The 17,392-nt window shown below is 35.2% G+C and overlaps 1 protein-coding gene across 1 annotated transcript in view; it reads left to right on the top strand.

Annotated features, from left to right (window-relative positions):
• The window catches only part of DMD (dystrophin), a 979,219-nt gene that overhangs the window by 700,897 nt on the left and 260,930 nt on the right, over positions 1 to 17,392 (top strand). Inside the window, exons 53-54 of the mRNA XM_058822052.1 lie at positions 9,023 to 9,234; positions 16,104 to 16,258. Coding sequence (XP_058678035.1) covers positions 9,023 to 9,234; positions 16,104 to 16,258 — 367 coding nt within the window. The remainder of the gene's footprint in view (positions 1 to 9,022; positions 9,235 to 16,103; positions 16,259 to 17,392) is intronic.

The raw sequence follows: 17,392 nt of genomic DNA, 5'->3' as shown, positions 1-17,392 counted from the left end.
AAGCAATCATCCATGAACACAAATTAGATACATAACCACAAATTATTTTCCTTTTAATATCCTGAGTAACCAATATCCTAGAAAAAAACCCAAACAAACAGACATTTGGGCAAAGATAAATACTAAAGTACTTAGTTGCCTCTAATTATAACTTGCAATGAAAGAAAAAATACAGAAATTAATTCTTTTTTCCTCTTCATGTCTTGGAAAACTTTTCGAAACATTTTAAACAGAAACAATTGGATTACCTAATATTCACTCATCTAGATTAATCTACTAATCAGAATCTACTAACCAGATTAGTATTAATCCTTTGGCTTTAGTTTGGGTACTTCCCATCAGTCTAAGTATCATTTCTAAATCTAATGTAAGTCTTCATAATTCTATTATGAATATTTAAGAAAGTTAAATCCAATAATGCAGTACATATTTTCTACATGCAACAAAGGAAAGAGAATAAATCAAACATTTTGAAAGATTATTAAATCATTGTAGCAAGGAAACTCTCTGGGTTTTTTTCAGTTAATACAATGTTACAGTGAAGTTATATTTTTATATCATCGAAAGGTGAGAGCTTCTGTAGAAAAAGATAATTTAGTTAACTTCTAAGGGCATGTCATATGCATCCTGCTTCTGGGGTTGTGGAAGAATCACTGATGACTCTGCCAGAGTAGTATGATTTTAATTTTGTCAATCTATATCTCCATGAATGTCCTGCTATTAAGGATCTGGTGGCAGCAGAGATTATGATCAAAAGATCATTCTCCAATCTGTCCATCTGCCTTGTCAATATTTTGTGTATATACAAGTACATATATTTGGTTTTGTTGGTTTCAAGCAAAACTACATTTTGATTTGTTACCTATTTGATACTAAATCCTAAAGAATCCTACATCTCTTTAGGGTAAGAGTTGATTTCTCACATCAGATTTTTACAGACTGTATGACATTTTAAAATGCAAAGCAAATGGGCTTCCACATTGTGCATCTCATGATCTGTTCCTTTTCTCATTTAGCGAAAAAATTATCGTGAAGGCTTCATTTGAGAGGTGATAAATGTTATATACATGAATACTTCTGTAAAAAGTTGAAAAACTGGTGAATGCTTTCTGAGGGACCTGTTTTCCAAATTGCAAACTCTTGCATACCCTTCTCTGTGATCACTCATGGAAGTTACTTCTTGCTTGGTGTAAGAAAATAATTTCTTTAGATGTGCTACCAGCTTAGGTCTCTAACTCCCACTTTCTATAGCAAGGTATAAAGCATACTTAACAGTCTTGAAGAATTATTCACTTGGTGCTTAGCAGAAACCACTTGACAGTTTTCAGTTCAGTCTGTTTGATCTGACACTTCCAAAGGAACAGAGTGACCTTCATTAGTTTGAACATGTGGAAGAGTTTTTTAGATAAAAGAAAATAAGCTCTGCCCTAGTGAAACAAAACAAAATTACATCAGACTTGTAATAGTTGGAAATAATTACCCCCCAAAAGTATCAAACTACAAAATAAGATTATGACTCTGTGTGTTTAAAAAAAAACCCAAATACATCTAAATCTGTTGAAATCTCTCATTGCCTGTCCTTCTTAAGCTCTGAGAGGGCAGGGGAAGTAATGTTCTTTCCCTCTGGACTTTCTTGCCTTGGTGTGTCAGGTGCATTTTCATTGCTCTTCATGACCCCCAAAAGACAGCTAAAGGGTCTGAGTGCTTCTGCTTCCTGGTTTCCTTTGCAATATCTTTTGTTTGTTCATAGAAACTCTAATATTGCACAATAGTATAGATTGTAGTCTGTTCCTTTTTCCCAGGTATTATTTATTCACTTGTTTAAATGCAGCTTAATTTGAATATATACTTTCTGTTTTGCCTAATTTTCAGTATAAATAGGCTTTTAAAAAATCTGTAATTATGTATTATGATACTTTATGATAAGGACTAATATTTCTATAAATACCTTAATATATTATTGGTGCATAAAAGCTACATCTGACATCTTACTGGCAAAAATGGCAGATTTCACATTGGGGTCAATATCCTATGTTGCCACCCCCCTGTTTGGGGTTTATTGGCTAAATCCTCTCATCCCTTTATTGACAACTTATGCATAAAATATCCTATATGACAAATTATTAATGATTTTCCATATGTATGTTAAACTTTTGCCATAAATTTTAAGGTCATTGTTTAAGAAGTATGACTTTTATAAGCCATTGGAAAAGGTCAAGAGAAATGTTTCTCTCCAAGGAAAGAAGAAGGACAGCTGAAGCATAAATCAGCACCTGAGCAGGCTGGCTCCAGCTGTTCTCTGCTGGGTGCTGTGTCCTGTCCAGATCCAGAATGACACAGGCAGCAACTGAGGGGAAAACTGTCCCTGTAAGTCCCTAAGTACTTCAGCAATTAAAAAAGAAATGTTTTAAACTTATCCTCACTTGACTCTGCATCTACCATCCAAATGTTCTCCCTAGGCCGGTCTTGCACAGATTCAGATTGTTCTTAAGAACAGAAACAGCGTCCTTTTGTCAAGGGATGTTGTATGATGGGCTTTATCAAAGTGATTCCTCTTTGAAAAATAAGACTCAAGTCAGACACCTCCTGTTCTGGAAGGCAGGAGAACAGAAAATAGAGCACTCACAGCAAGAAATAATTGACAAATGGAGAATTTTAAATAAAGCCTTTCCTGTTTAAAAAAAAGTTTCACTTATTTTCTTAGAACAGCACAATAATACAATGAAAGGAAATACAAGATAAGACAAAGTTTAGGTCATATTTTAGCTGTGATTCCACTTGTGTTGTTTACAGAAAACTGCGAAAAACTGAAAAAAATTAGAAAGTCTTTCATTTAGTGCATGAATGCATTCTTTCAGAATGATCTTACAACCCTATAAAAACATTATTTTTTTCCCTCACAACTTGTTTATCTCTATTATGTGGAAGATTATATTGATTAGTGGAAGAAAGAGAACACTGTAAAAAAGGGGCAGCAACCTAGAATATTTCTGTTTAGATCCATATTTTCTATTTTCTCCATCATGCCTCTTATAAAATCTGCTCGCTTAAAACTCTGTGAACTGGAAAAAAATGGAGTGTTTTACAGCTGAAAAAGTGTAACTGAATTTAATATAGATAAATGCATAGATAAGTAAAAAGCAAATGAAGTAAAATGAAATGCATAACAATTAACTATCCAGAACATTCAAAAGAAAATATAATGTTTGGCTGCAATTCAAGAAAAAAATTAATCCAGGCTGAAAATCAGTGCATCAGCATCTTTGATAACATGGGTTAATACTGGCTATAACTGTTCTTCTGTTCTCCACTTACATTTTGCAGCAGATCAGATTGTATTTATTCCTTTAGTCTTCAAATCTATGAAAATAGACAAAAAAAAAGCTGTTTTTATAGGAAAATGTCAATATATTGACAATAATGCTTTTGAGAAGTGTCCTACAGTGCAAAATTAGTGTAGTTTGTGTAAATTTTTTGGACAAGGAAAGTAGAGGGTTTCTACCTCACAGATTCTGTTGCTGTTCACAAACTTATTCACTTCCTTGGAAGGTCTACTAGATTCAATGGACTTAAAAAACTGGCATGGAATTAATACTTTTTTCATCTTTACATAGAATAAATATGGAATATGTGTGTTCTAGTAATATGAGCATCATTTCTCCTGTGACTGATAGCTTCTTCTCAGACTCCTTTTCTGGTGTTTCCTTTTTGGTTCTATTATAAACAGCAGAGAGTAAATTCTCTTATTGAAGCTATATGTGTCAATAAGATATATTGATAAAATGGCATGAACATTTACCAAAGAAATTTTTTTTTATTTCCCTATAATGAGTAATGTATGAAAAAAACTATCAAAATTTTTGCTAATAAATAAAACTGAATTTTAAGGACACTGTCTCCTTCACGCTCCTTCACTAAGTGCATTCTTTCCTTGGTATATGAAATTAATGATAACAAGATTGAAGAATACCTATCTTGTGTCTGATTACTTTAGATGCTGCTTTCTGCTTTGTTGTTGCTTATAGTAATTCAGTTCAGCAGAATTTCTTTTGTCCATTTTAGTATATAATCACTATTGATCAGCAAGGAAATAGTAGGGGTAGAAAAAAAGAAATTGAATAGCAACCTTGAAATTGCATACTGTCAGAATCTCACCATGCCCTAAGATAGTTCAGTGTTGGACTGGGAGTGGTTGGAGCCATGCTGGGACACCTTCCAGTAGGCAAGCACAAAAGTTGTGTAGGTGAAGTACAATGAGGACTTCTGCTGGAGCACTGTGGTTGGGAAATGGATGGGGATTGGTTTTCACTTCAGGAAATAACCTCTTGTATATACTTTGTCTTTCCAACACTCAGTTTAGATTTGTCAAATATTTTTGTGGCTTTATAGTCATGTAAAACTAATTACTAGTCATGCATGTGGCTACATGCATTAATAAAATATTTCTTTTCATTAAGGCTGTAAAGAAAATTCTGTCTTGATTTTTCCAGATTGCCCCTTTACAGTCAATAAAAATCTTCTTGAATGTTTAATACTGATTATTACAATAAAGACATCGTACTGTTGTCAAGTTTAGGGCAAGGAAGGAAAGGAAGAAAATAGGATAGAACAAGGACATGCCACACTAAAAACTAAGACACTGGGCTTTGAAACGTAGAAGGTACAGGACTTAGTTGTAATGAAAAATGTAAACTGATGTACTTCAGGAACTACTCAACTATGGGGGAAAACTACTTTTGTCACTGTTGCTAATTATTTAAAATTCCTATGCTTCAGTAATCTCAATAGTACACATGGAGCCGTGTTTGTTGTGTCTATCTAGGTGTTTCCAGTCACAATATGTTAAGCAATGACATGTAAAACATAAAGATCAGAGTCTCATTTCAATAATATGCTATCAAAAAGGAGAGTGCAGTAACAACAGTTACATTACTGTTTTCTTGCAAAACTTACTTTTTTTAGTCATATTTAATGTTCTTACTTAACTTTCAGATTCTTTTTTCATCTTTGCAATAGCTTTTGGTCCACTTTTGTTTTATATATATATATATTTTAAATTACTGAATATTATTTATCGAGGGCCTTAAATTCAAGGTAGGAAAAAGTGATAATATTTTTTCTTTAGTTCTCCAAAACTCGTGCAATTTCATTTTTCTGGAATAATTACTTCATATGCCATTGGTTCTTCTATTTTTCTGGGTTTGGAACCTAACTTCTTATTTCTAGGTCTGTCTTTCTCATTCCAGGTAAGGGTGATAAAACTTTGAGAGAAATTGATTTTCTCTATGCTGAACCCATTAGTCCCAGGCAGCCACTCACTCGCTACCCCAGCATCAGAATCATGGAGAGAATCAGAAGGGTCAAAGCTGGAAAACTTTGAGATAAAGACATTTTAATAGGGAAAGCAAAATCTATGCACACAAGCAAAGCAAAACAAGGAATTAGTTCAGTGCTTCCCATGGCTGGGCAGGTGTTCAGCCATCCCAGGAGAGCAGGGCCCCATCACAGGTAATGGTGACCGGGGAAGACAAACCCCATCACTCCAAACATCCTCCCCTTGCTCCTTCTTCTCCCCATTTTATACACTGATCCATGATGTCCCAGGGTCTGGGATATCCCTGTGGTCAGTTGGGGTCCCCTGTCCCAGCTCTGTCTCCTCCCAACCACACCAGTCTCCTCACCAGTGTGGCTGCAGGAAAAGCAGAAAAAGCCTTGGCTCTGTGTAAGCCCTGCTCAGCAGTAACGAAAACATCTCTGCATGATCAGCCCTGTGTTCAGCACAAATCCAATACACAGCCCCATCTTAATCACTGGAAAGAGATGTAACTACCCCAGATAAACCCAGCCCAGTCCTGTATATACACATGTGGACCTTAAGGATTTCATAAAGTCTTGACAGCAGAAATAGCCCTGCTAAGGGCTGTGGTCAGAGTGTTGGCCTGAAAGAACTTTGGACTGAGATTTCTCACTGCTGTCTTCTCAAACATGCTTAAATATATTAATAAACCTATTCCCAGTAGTACCTAGTCAGAAAAAGCCTTTAAATGTTCCGGTATCTTTGCTCAAACCATCTATGATGTTCACAATTTATAAGTTGTCTACTACTGTCCAACATGATTTAATAACAATTCTCTGACCCTTCTCATCTGCAGTCAGTAACTCACTAGCTGCAGGTAAAAGGGTTCATGGGTTCATGGGTTCCTGGGCTCAGTTTTAACACAATAAGCACTCAAATTACATTTTCTAACTTTTTTGTTTAGCATAAATCTAATTCTAAAGAATGAAGATGAACAAAATACATCCTTAAGAGACATAGATTTACACTGTAGTTTTCATTTCATTATGTAGTTTCATAAGGTGAACATCTTATTTTAAGTTTTAGAGCCTTGTGGTTTTTGTTATTCAAAAGTCGATCAAATGGGAGCATTATTTAGAACTTGCAAATATAAAGTAATGAAGGGATTTATACATTGCATTAAATTAAATAATATTGTCATAGTTATAAAAGCCTCTCTAATAAATTATTTATACATATTTTATCCTATATAGTACTTCTCTTTTTCGTATACTTTACCTTAGGAAAGGCAGATTAATTATGATATCATTGTGTGTTTAACCACAAGTGAAGTACTTGTTTAATTGGATTTGGTCATTCACTAGTGCAAAGAAACAACATTTATTCTTTGGGCTTTTTTGTTTTGTTTTGTTTAGATTACCTACTAACTTCCTGAACTCTTCAATTCCAGTCTGTAATAAAGCAAAAGTAAATATATATATATGTACATATGTATACATAAAAAAAATTATAGAGGGAGCTAAGCCAAGTATTTTCACAGGGAAACGGGAAACGTTTTTCATAGATTTGGAGCTTGTGCACTCATAGTCACTTGTGTAAATGGGCTCCTGGGATATCCTGAATGCAATTTTCATTATGCAGCTTCATTGTCCTCTTGGGTGGGAGAATTGGTCATCATGGAATCCCAGGACTGTGGTATCTGATGAGAAACTCAGTCTTGCTGCAAAAAGCACAGTATCTTACTTACATACTAACCTCATGAGACATTATGGAAGCAATACATCTATAAATATTTTGATTTTAGGTGATAACAAATATCAGCTTTGCTTATTAAAAGCAACTCTTATGAAAAATTGATATAACTGTAGATCCAGCTTTCCTTTGAAGCAGAGGATTTTCATTCATTTCTTAATCATCTCACCCCCGCCAAAAAAAAAAAAAAAACACAAAAAAGCCCCCCAAACTACCCACACCAACAAGAAAACTTGTAATAAAACAAAAATGGGTAAGATTTTTGTGGTTTATGTTTTCTTTTTCATGGGCAGCTGACACAAACAAGCTGTTGTACTTCTGTCTGCAATGTACCAAAATCTCCTGTTTTGCAGGAATCAGAACGTATGAATGTCTCAGACAAAGGGGGAAAGGAATGATTTGCAAGAAACAGGTGGCAGCTGTTGCCAGTGACTCTGTGGAAGGTGTTTGGGCAGTATTTGTCCCTAAGCCTCCAGCACAGCCCTTAAGCCTCGTGCTGTAGCCAGAGCAGGGAGATTTTGCTCAAGCAGCTCACTTTTGTTATTCCCCCCTTCTGGAGTCTACAGCCTCTTTTGTTTCAAGTGTACTCTAAAGCTTACATCAGAAATCCTCACCCAGAGAGGGCACAGAAATGAGTTGTTTTTGACATGAGTGTACAGCTTCCTAAAATGAGGAGTTAAATTTTCTTCAGATTAAATTTAAGCATTTGTGCCTTAGGCGCCCCTTGCTGTGTTCTGATGGTGCTTTATGTGCTCCAGTTCTGTTTCTTCAGTTCCTTTTGCTTTTCCTTTCACTTAAAAATGCTGCTATGTGTGCTTACTCAGTTCTTCTACCCAGGCTTCAGCAGGGAATGCTGAAAGGTTTTCTTCTCTCTCTTGCTAAACCTCAGCTGAATCTATGGAAGGATCTTTATCCTTTCTTCTGGAAGAAGGAAAAGCACTGATAGGTAGAAGTATCTTTTCCCTGCTGGAGCATTTCTCATCCAGGCCTTTGGGCTGCACCATTATGGAATCAGCCTTGAAGTGAGAGATGCAGTGTTGGAACAACCAGTCAATGAATATTTCAACTGCTATCTGGTTACTCTAGGAATCTCAGTTCCCTTCCCTAGAAGGACTGTGAATTTGAAATGCAGTGAAGAAATGTTCAAGAAAATACTGAGAACATATTTTTGTGCTGACTAATCTCTGGGAACTATATGTGTGTATATATATATATATACACATATGTGAATGAAATGCTTATTCCTTCATGCAGTGCACATATTTTACTGTTTGTGGAGTTTGGGTTTTTTGCTTGTATTGTGTCAAGCTTCACCTGCTTGGACAACTCTGTCTATTGGTGTTTTCATGCTACTCTGGATGAGCCTGGTGCAGGATGCTAGCCAATGCTTATCAGTGATCTTAGTGATTATTAAGTTTCCAGAAATCACTTTTCTTTCAAACAGTGGATAAAGCTCATTGTTATTTTATATTTACCATGATCATATGAGCAAGTTGTTTAGCCTTTGCAGTTTTCTAATATTTGCCTTAATGAAATAAGAAAATACAGCCATTAATTATATCTTGCAATAAATATTTAACTAATATTACTCTAGTCCCTAAAGGACTTGTTCTTCAGAAAATCTGTCTTTTGTGAAGAATGAAGGATTATTGCAACATTTTTTCTCAATTGTGGTCCTATTACATAAGGGTTTTTGAGGCATGAACCTGTCATTCTTTGCTGCATATGCATTAAAACATGCTGTGTGTCATAATGCCTTACTGTGTGACCCAGAACAGTTTATGTGTTTTTTTTTAACTAAACTTCTATTCAATTGCAGTTTAAAGTACAGAAGTTTCCTGATACGTTCAGTTTCTAGAAAGATTTTAATATCATTTTTCATCCCCTTAAAAAATAAAATTAAAAAAAAAAAGAAGAAGAAAAGAAAAAACTTTTAAGTGATTCAGCTTTTGTTTTTCCTTTGTGTTTCACCAGTTGACAAGATACAGAGCCAGTGGGATGAAGTGCATGGATACCTCCAAAACCGGAGACAGCAGCTTCAAGAGATGCTGAAGGATTCAACACAGTGGCTGGAAGCTAAACAAGAAGCTGAGCAGGTTCTTGAGCAAGCAAAAGCTAAGCTTGAGTCATGGAAAGAAATTTCCTACATGGTGGATGCTTTGAAAAAGCAGAACACAGAACTTAAGGTCACTACTGATTATTAAAATATTTCTATTTGGGTTAATGAAGTCGTTAAAGAAAATGTCCTCTAACTGTCGTCCTCTGACTGTGCACAGTGTACATTGCAAAAAGTCTTCCACAGCAAATTAGAAAGAAATTGACATGCAAAGTCTAAAATATGTGTAGCATATTCCTTGAATATTAAGTTGGTCTTAACTTAACAGTCATAACAAATAGCTGGCTGATCTCACAGGAGGAATACCTACCTGTTTAGCACAAGTATTTCACATCTGTTCAGCAGCCTCAGAGCACTGGTACTGCAGTCTGGGAAATTCTGCAGTATTGATATGGCCATCCATGGCTGTCTGCACTGCTAATGAAGCTGTATAGGTTTTCTGGAAGTAGCTGAGAAAGAAGGGAAAAAACCCAGCTATAGCAAACTAAATGGGTATTTTTGGAAACCAAATCATTTTAGATTCGCCACAAGATAATCTCACCAACTTCAACCTTGACTGGGTTATTAACTGAAAAAATAAAACCTGAAATGGCTGCTTTTGTGATTTTAGCACACATGTCGCCACATTATGGTGCTTCAATGTGTTAACTTACATAGCTGAGCTGTACCTCAGGTAGAAAATATTCTGTTGCATCAGTTTTGAAGTTTCTTGTAATAGGAACAGTCATACTTTGGTGACATTCTTCATGAATAAATTTTGAGAACAGCTGTTTAAGATTAATAATATCTCATTTTCTAAATGAGGAAAACCAAGGTTGAAATCAACCAATTGATCAGCCTTTTAAGGTGACTCCTGTCTCTATGGGAAAAGAGTTTCCCAAGAATTTTGTGATATATTCTCCTTTCCTGGCCACCAGATTTTTGTAGGTTTTTTTAAAAGTCCTGCCATTCCAGTTTTGGTAAATGTTTGTGTACTTAGAACAGTCCTATTCACACAGTTGAATGGTAATGAGCTACTGTGAAGAGTTTTTTGGGTTAAGGTCCCCATCAACTGGTTTTGCTGCCAGAGAAAATATATATAGAATTCATGATTGGTTCAGTTATCTCCATCATCAGTTAGTTAGAATTAAATGCAATCTCTGTTGGAGTTTTTGCTTGCTATTTTTTTTCTTTTGCTTGTCTATAAGAAGCATGAAAATGTTCATCAGCCCATTGTTTTAGGGCTGAGCTGAGGTTAAGTTATCTCATTTAAGATTGTACCAAAAGGGTCATTGCTTGGGAAGGGTAGATTATGGTAAACAAGGGCAATCACTCACTAATGTATTGGAAAGAGTTATAGATCATGTGTAGTACTGTCACTCAGCACAGAGAGCTCCCATTTGTCACTGTCTCCCTGCAGAGATACAGTCCTGGCTTCTGCCCAGTATTTGTTAAAAAAAAAGGAAAAACTTCAACAGAGTCAATGTCTCAGTTCTGCAAAGACTCAATTAACAAAAAAACAGTTCTGTGCAAACACTGTCTTATGTCATAGTTTTGGAGTGTCTTATGTTTCAAAAACAAATTACTAAACTAGGAAAGTAATTGAAAATGTTGCTTTAGAAATGGATTTTTTGTCCACTTTTTTTACAAGAGTATATGAAGTTGAGATGAGGTCCATTGATGGGTGTATGCTTTATGAAAAAAACTATGGGGTTGTTTGGGTCAACATTAGCCACGGAGAGAAATAAGAACATGCCATTCTTCTCCTTCTGCCACCTCCAGATTTCTAGAGAAAGAATAATAGTGTACTTATTTACAGAAGGCATGTTTAAACAGAGAATGGGAATGGAGACCTGCCATTTCTTTTGCCTCTTACCTCACTTGGGCTGTCTGTATCCTCAACCATTCCCACAAGTTTGCATCCAATGAGATGGATGTGTTGTGTCAAGTTACAGACATTAACCTAGAATTTTAATTTCAGTGACTCAGCTAGTCCATCTGAATTTGTCCCCTCCTGATGATATGGACATCAACAAGCTCTACTCTTCCAGGGTTGTTAACTTTCATTTATTTGGTTTTGCCTAGCCTTTCTTCCTCAAGTCTAGAAGAAATTCATTGTCTTAGAGACTGGGGAGTAGGAGGGTTGGGGGTTTTTTTCCCCCTCTCCTTTTTGTGGTTTTTCTGTTGCAGCCTTCCTAGAGGAATTATCTTTGTCTGCCAGTAATTCCTATTGTGTCAAATCCTTCATCAAATTTTCTCAGGTGTGACAGCATCAGCTGTTATGTTCATGCTTGAAATAAGGGGTCATGAAGTCTAAGGAAAATGGAATTATTTTTTTTTAGTTAGCAGCTTTATGTTTCTGCTGTACAGTATTATCTAAACTGAAGGACCTAGAAATACATCAAGTTCTCAAAATAAATACTTTCCAGGCTTCTGTGCCAAACACATATATTTTAATTTTGTCCCCTGAAGATGTAGAGTAAGTAGGCTGTATTTTGCCTTGCTGTTACACTGATGAAGAGGAAGCTGCAATTTCTATTCATTTGCTTTGAGGGAAAGAGAGAGGTCAGTGCAAGACTTCATAAATTCTTCAGACATTAATTTTGTCAGCTTTGTATCTCAACACAGCTTGGTGTGAGAAAGTAGTCACAAAGCTTTCTTCTGATTTGCTTGTTAAACGTTGTAGGTCTGCCTAAAGACAGATGAATCAATGTGTAAGTTTCCTTCTGCTTTGGGGGAACTTTAGTCAGTGCTTGTGTTGATGCATTTTTGTTGGAGCATCCTAACACAAGACCACATGGTAAACTCAGTAAGAACAGTCTCTTGATTATTTATTTTTTTTTACAATGCCAGCATAAAACAAAAATCTATGACTTGTTTGTATTTGGCCATTAATGTTTTTAAAATAATTTTAAAATTTTATTTCTGTCATTCAAAAGATAAAAGAAACCAGGTACTATAGCTAATAATTAAAAATATTATTAATTTGAATCAGAAATTAATTCAGATTAATTTGCTGAGAATTGCAGCATCTTTTTCATTCTGTCTTTTATTTATTTGGTATTGGAGTACTAAACTGGTGTTAGGTGTGGGGAACCACAATATGGCAATGTGGCCAATGAGAGTCTACCCACTAAGCCCTGGTTTTTATTATTCTTTAAGTGATGACTGCAGATGGTTAACTCAGCAGGCTGAAGGTTATAGGTGTATAAATAGTACACAATCACACCTCAAATCCTTGCATCAGCACGTCATCAGAACACAAGCTAGTGTAAAACTAGCCTTTTCTTAATAGGATATTGAGCTTCTGTTTGAAAGAGGAAAAAAAAATTAAAAAAAACAAAACCGAACTCTAAACCAAACTAAACTGCTAGGATTGCCTGCTCACTCTGTGGCTCCTTGCTTTGGTAGGAGCTAATGAGGCATCTGCTCTTCCTCTGTGCAACTTCATCTGGGATGGGCAAAGGGAAGAGGAGGAAGAATGGAGACATTTCATTCCTTTCCTTCACTGACCTTCATTTTTTCATCTAAACAGGAAATTCAATGGCAGCCTGATTGCATCCCCTGCCCTGTGGGGACTCAAAAGGCCAGGCAGCCTTGCACTGGCAGAGCCCAGGGTGTGAACTTCATGTCCTGAATTTGTGGATAAGGCTGAGGCTGCCTTTGTCAGTTTCTTGCACGGCAGTGACTTATTAGGGACTCTTTTGCCATTCCCTCTGTTCCAAGATGAAGAAAAAAATCAGCATTTTGTAGGTTTTTATTATTCCAGGGCTGACAGTGTACTGCTTTGATTTCAGTAAAACAATTAACAATTTAGTTCATGTTATTGACTGTGTTGCAAGTACTGAATTAGAATTCCTTGATTAAAAAAATAAATTCTTTAAGTATATAAATAAACCATGCTACAGATATATAGAAAAAGGACAAAAAGACAGCCTGATTTTCCATATTTGTGATATATACAAAGAACTGGATGATGTTGTACATTCATATTGCTATATTTGAACTACTGTGCATCATTGATTTTGTTCCACTGGGCAATCCTGGGATAAAATAAAGTGCAGCTCTGACTTCATTACTTGTTTTTAATCAAGAGTTCTTAATTGCACAGGCTTTATTCCTAATAACATCAACTAGTGCCTTCTAATTAAAAATTATAACTAAATTTATACCTAAGTAACATGATAAATGCACAGCCTTAATTCTTTAAGCCTTTTAATAAACTCAGTAAATTCCAGTGATAACACAAGCAAAACAAAGAGAATGCTTTGAAAAGAATATCAGAAAGAAATTACGGTAATGTAGCAACTTCCTTTAAAGAAGAAAGAAACAAACGTGGTCTTAAGAAGCTGAAAGGTAAATGAGGCCTAAATACAAAAAAAGGGAAAAGAGGAAGGAAAATATTGTAATTCTGAAGTACACATTGTAGTCTTGCAGGAGGGCAGTGAATGGGCCCCTGTTGAAATAGACAGGTGAAACTTGTGCCCCAGCACTTTGCTCTCAGTGTCTGCACACGCAGCAAAGTTGAAGCATGCACTCCTCAAAGCTGTTGAAATTCATATCAATTTCCAGTAAAAGAGAAAATACAAATGGTTTCCATCACCAAAAGCTCCTTATATTCATAATTTCTTTCCTGAGTGACGACCTAATGTTGTAGTGTCAGGAAGTTAATGGATTAATGTTGAAATTAATGGTGAGAACACTTTTGGAAATAACCTTGTAATGGATCTTCCCATTTATTTTATTATAAAACAACGTTTCAAATCTTTTAGAGGGTCAATTTTATTCACATGGATCTGGGCAAAAATATGTTATTTGCAAAGTAAAGTTTACAGACCATTAATTTACAATGCAGACAAAATGTTATGGTAACTTTTCTATATAAAGTGGTGAACAGACAGTCTGCTGTGATTCTTTAGCTGAGTAAAAATTACCTGCCTGCCCGTGTAATTTTGAACAAAGAGAAAGGTAGGGTAAAATAAAGATAGATAGACCTAAGGTAGAAGAGATACTTGCTATATAAGATCTACCAAACTGAAATTGTAATTACTGTATTTACTATTTAGTATTTTGTGTTTTGTATATTGTATCAATATTATATTTATGTAAATATTAAAATTTATATACTTATTGTATATCATTCTGGCAGGAAAGGAGCTCAACTGGCAGACTGTTTCCAAAACAACCACCTGCCTGTATCTTCCTCAAAGAAATAGTAATGTTTTCCACAAAATTATAATCTCTCCTGTCCAGATCTCCTTACTTAGCATAGAGAATTTTTTTTTTTAAAATTGTCTAGACAGCTTCATTTTAGGTGAGCTTAACCATAACACGTTCAGGTGGTTTTCAGGATTAGGGTTTGGTGGCTCCTCCTAATGTTTGATTCGTAGAAAGAGAATCCCTTGTTCAAGCCAGATAAACAAGGTGCTGTCAGTTCCTGGTGCTGTCTGGTGCTCAGGAACAGAGTGATCTGCCCTCTCATGAAGGAATAGCACAGGAAATGGGAGAAGTACCTGTTTTCAGCTTTAAATTATGGACACAACCTAGAGGTGATGAAGTAGCATTTTAACAGATAAGAGTTTGGGGGGAAAAAATCAAACCTCCCCCAAACTCCTTTTGGACTCTATTCAAAGAGCAAGTACATTTTAGTCTGAGTCTTAATCAAAATCAGTTTACAGACCTTCTGAGATTAAAACCCAAATGCATGAATTATTTAACATTTATTTATTTTAGCTTAGTATTTAGACTGTTTCACTAGGGATTGCATGTAAGTTCAGCTCTATGTGAAGAATTCCTTATCTGAGTCAAAACAAGATTTCAAAAGGAATACTGCTTTGGGAGAATGAAGGGAAAAAAGCTATTTTTTCCTTCACAGGCATTGCCCAATTTGTATATTAAAGCAAAACAATAAAGACAGTTGAGTCTTACTGTTTGTTGTCAATGTTAAATGTTTATATGCAACTTTCTCTTTACAAATACAAACTGTTTTTCAACTTGTATTGTCCATTTTATTGGCTAGTTGGAGTCTGTTTAGTACAAAAGTACAAGTAGGCAATCAATTAACTTTGCTCTTTCATTTTGTTGTTACACATTATGGACTAAATATGCAGCTTCAGTGCATTTATATGGAAATTTGCTCTGAGAGAAAGACTAACAGGAAAGATGCATGGGAGCTGGCTGCTGGCTGAGTGACTGCTCTGGATTTCCTGGCTTGCTTCTGCAGTGAGGCAGCTGGCCCAGGTGGAGAGGAGAAAGGAGAAGAGAAAGTGGAGAGGGAAGGGGGAAACAAAAGATGACCAAAATTTAAAAAGCTTTTTAATATTAACCATAAATTAACATTATAAAGAGATGGATAAGTTTACCAGTAGTATTTTGCTGTACTGCAGATTTAGTGCTGTTCCAGTAGATGGCACTAATTACATAAACAATTTGCTAAAATGAACTAAATTTAAAAAAAAAATAACCTGAAAGCACAGGTATTAATTGTCCAAATCAATATTATTTCACAGTATAAAAAAGAAAATTACTCAGAATATATGATTTCACTATATTCTCTATCTCAGTACTCGATGTCACAAATAATCATAGTTTCCATAATGCACAATAATGCATCCATCTATTTGTGTCTCAGAAAAGAATAGTCAAAATTATAATCAGTGGTTATCAATTTGAGCTGTCATGTCTTTTCCAGCATTTAGAAGTTGGTTGTTTGGTCCTCTCAGAGTTTAGAATTAGTCCTGTGATCTTCTGGCTAAAAGAATTTAAAACATATAGAAAAACTGATTTTTATTGCCAGTAAATCTGTGGAAGTGTTTGGGTTTTTTCCTTTTTTCCTTCTTTATATACAGATGGTACAAGTTATTCAGCTCCTTTTTTAATAACCATACAATGTATGTGATCATTTTATGTTGCTCTGAGGATTATTCTTTCCTCATTTCTCTCTTTCTCTTTTTACTTCAGCAATTTTCAAAAGAACTACGGCAGTGGCAAATAAATGTAGATGTGGCAAACGACCTGGCTCTGAAGCTGCTCCGTGATTATTCAGAAGATGACACCAGAAAGGTTCAGCTGATGACAGACAGTGTTAATGCATCCTGGGCTGCCATTAATAAAAGGTAGGATATAAATTCTGCTGTTTGATTTGTTGTTACTCTCCATTGACATTCATTGTCCAGCTGTGGTTGGAGATTACAGAAGATGCAACTTTTGCAAATGACGTGGCTGTAGTGGTCACGACTGTTCTGTAGAATTTTTTGGAAATATGTCCTAAGAATAACATTTAATTATAGCAAATAAAATTTAGCTTCCTGCCAATTTTCCTCTGTTATAAACAGTTGCCAACTAACTTAAGCTGATAGATTGTATTTCAAGTATTTAACATTGTTTCATATATCTGTACTAGCGCCACATCACAACCACGATAGTGATTCTGACTCATAAACCAAATCAGAAAATGACAGACATAGCCTATTGAAGCAGGTTCAAAGTAGAAATGTTATCATGTATCTTTGAAGCAAATCTCTAGTCAAGAAAATTTTTATTAAATCCTTAACCACATTCTTGATTACATTTCACAGCCTTTCAGTGTTTGGTTTGGATGCCAATTCCTTACTAAAAGCAATTTTTTTTTTTGCAACTTGCCAACAAATTGTGAATTATTCAATATGCAATCTACAAGATTATAACATATTGCAGTAAAAAATGGTTTCTTTATATTAGTGAAAGAGTTTTAAATCATTGCACATAAGATTAGATATGTAAAAATTATATGAAAGTTGCTTTAATCAGTATCTTGGATTAAGCTTTATAGTTTATAACAGAAACCATAAATGAATTAGATCTTAACATGTTTTTAATTAAAGTCTATGAACAAGGCCAGAGAAGTCAGTTTAGCTAAATATGCAGTGAATTCAGTAGATCTTCTTGCATAATGGTGTTTACCTAAATCACTGATGACTGCAGAAGTTTAATGTCACTTTTTGTTTAGTTTGTCATTTGTATAAATGAGTCTCTTTAGCAGCATTTTTCTGAAGCATCTCAAAATGGATTTAAGACTCTGTTTAAATGAGAGAAGGGCTAATCTTGTTGTCCACTAAAAGAAAGGCACACAAAAATTTGAAAGCTTTTTATTTTAACTAATCTGAGATTTTAGTATAAACATTCTGGTTTTACCTGCTTGCATTTCTCCTGTTACAGTAATAGCCATTTTAGCTTTATTAGAAGTAGCTGTATTTTTTACAAAATGATGT

The sequence above is a fragment of the Ammospiza caudacuta genome, chromosome 2 (genome assembly GCF_027887145.1).
Source record: "Ammospiza caudacuta isolate bAmmCau1 chromosome 2, bAmmCau1.pri, whole genome shotgun sequence".
In the NCBI taxonomy this organism is placed as follows: Eukaryota; Metazoa; Chordata; class Aves; order Passeriformes; family Passerellidae; genus Ammospiza; species Ammospiza caudacuta.
The sequence above is the reverse complement of the archived record's forward strand: the minus strand, read 5'-3'. Positions and strand labels throughout refer to the sequence as shown.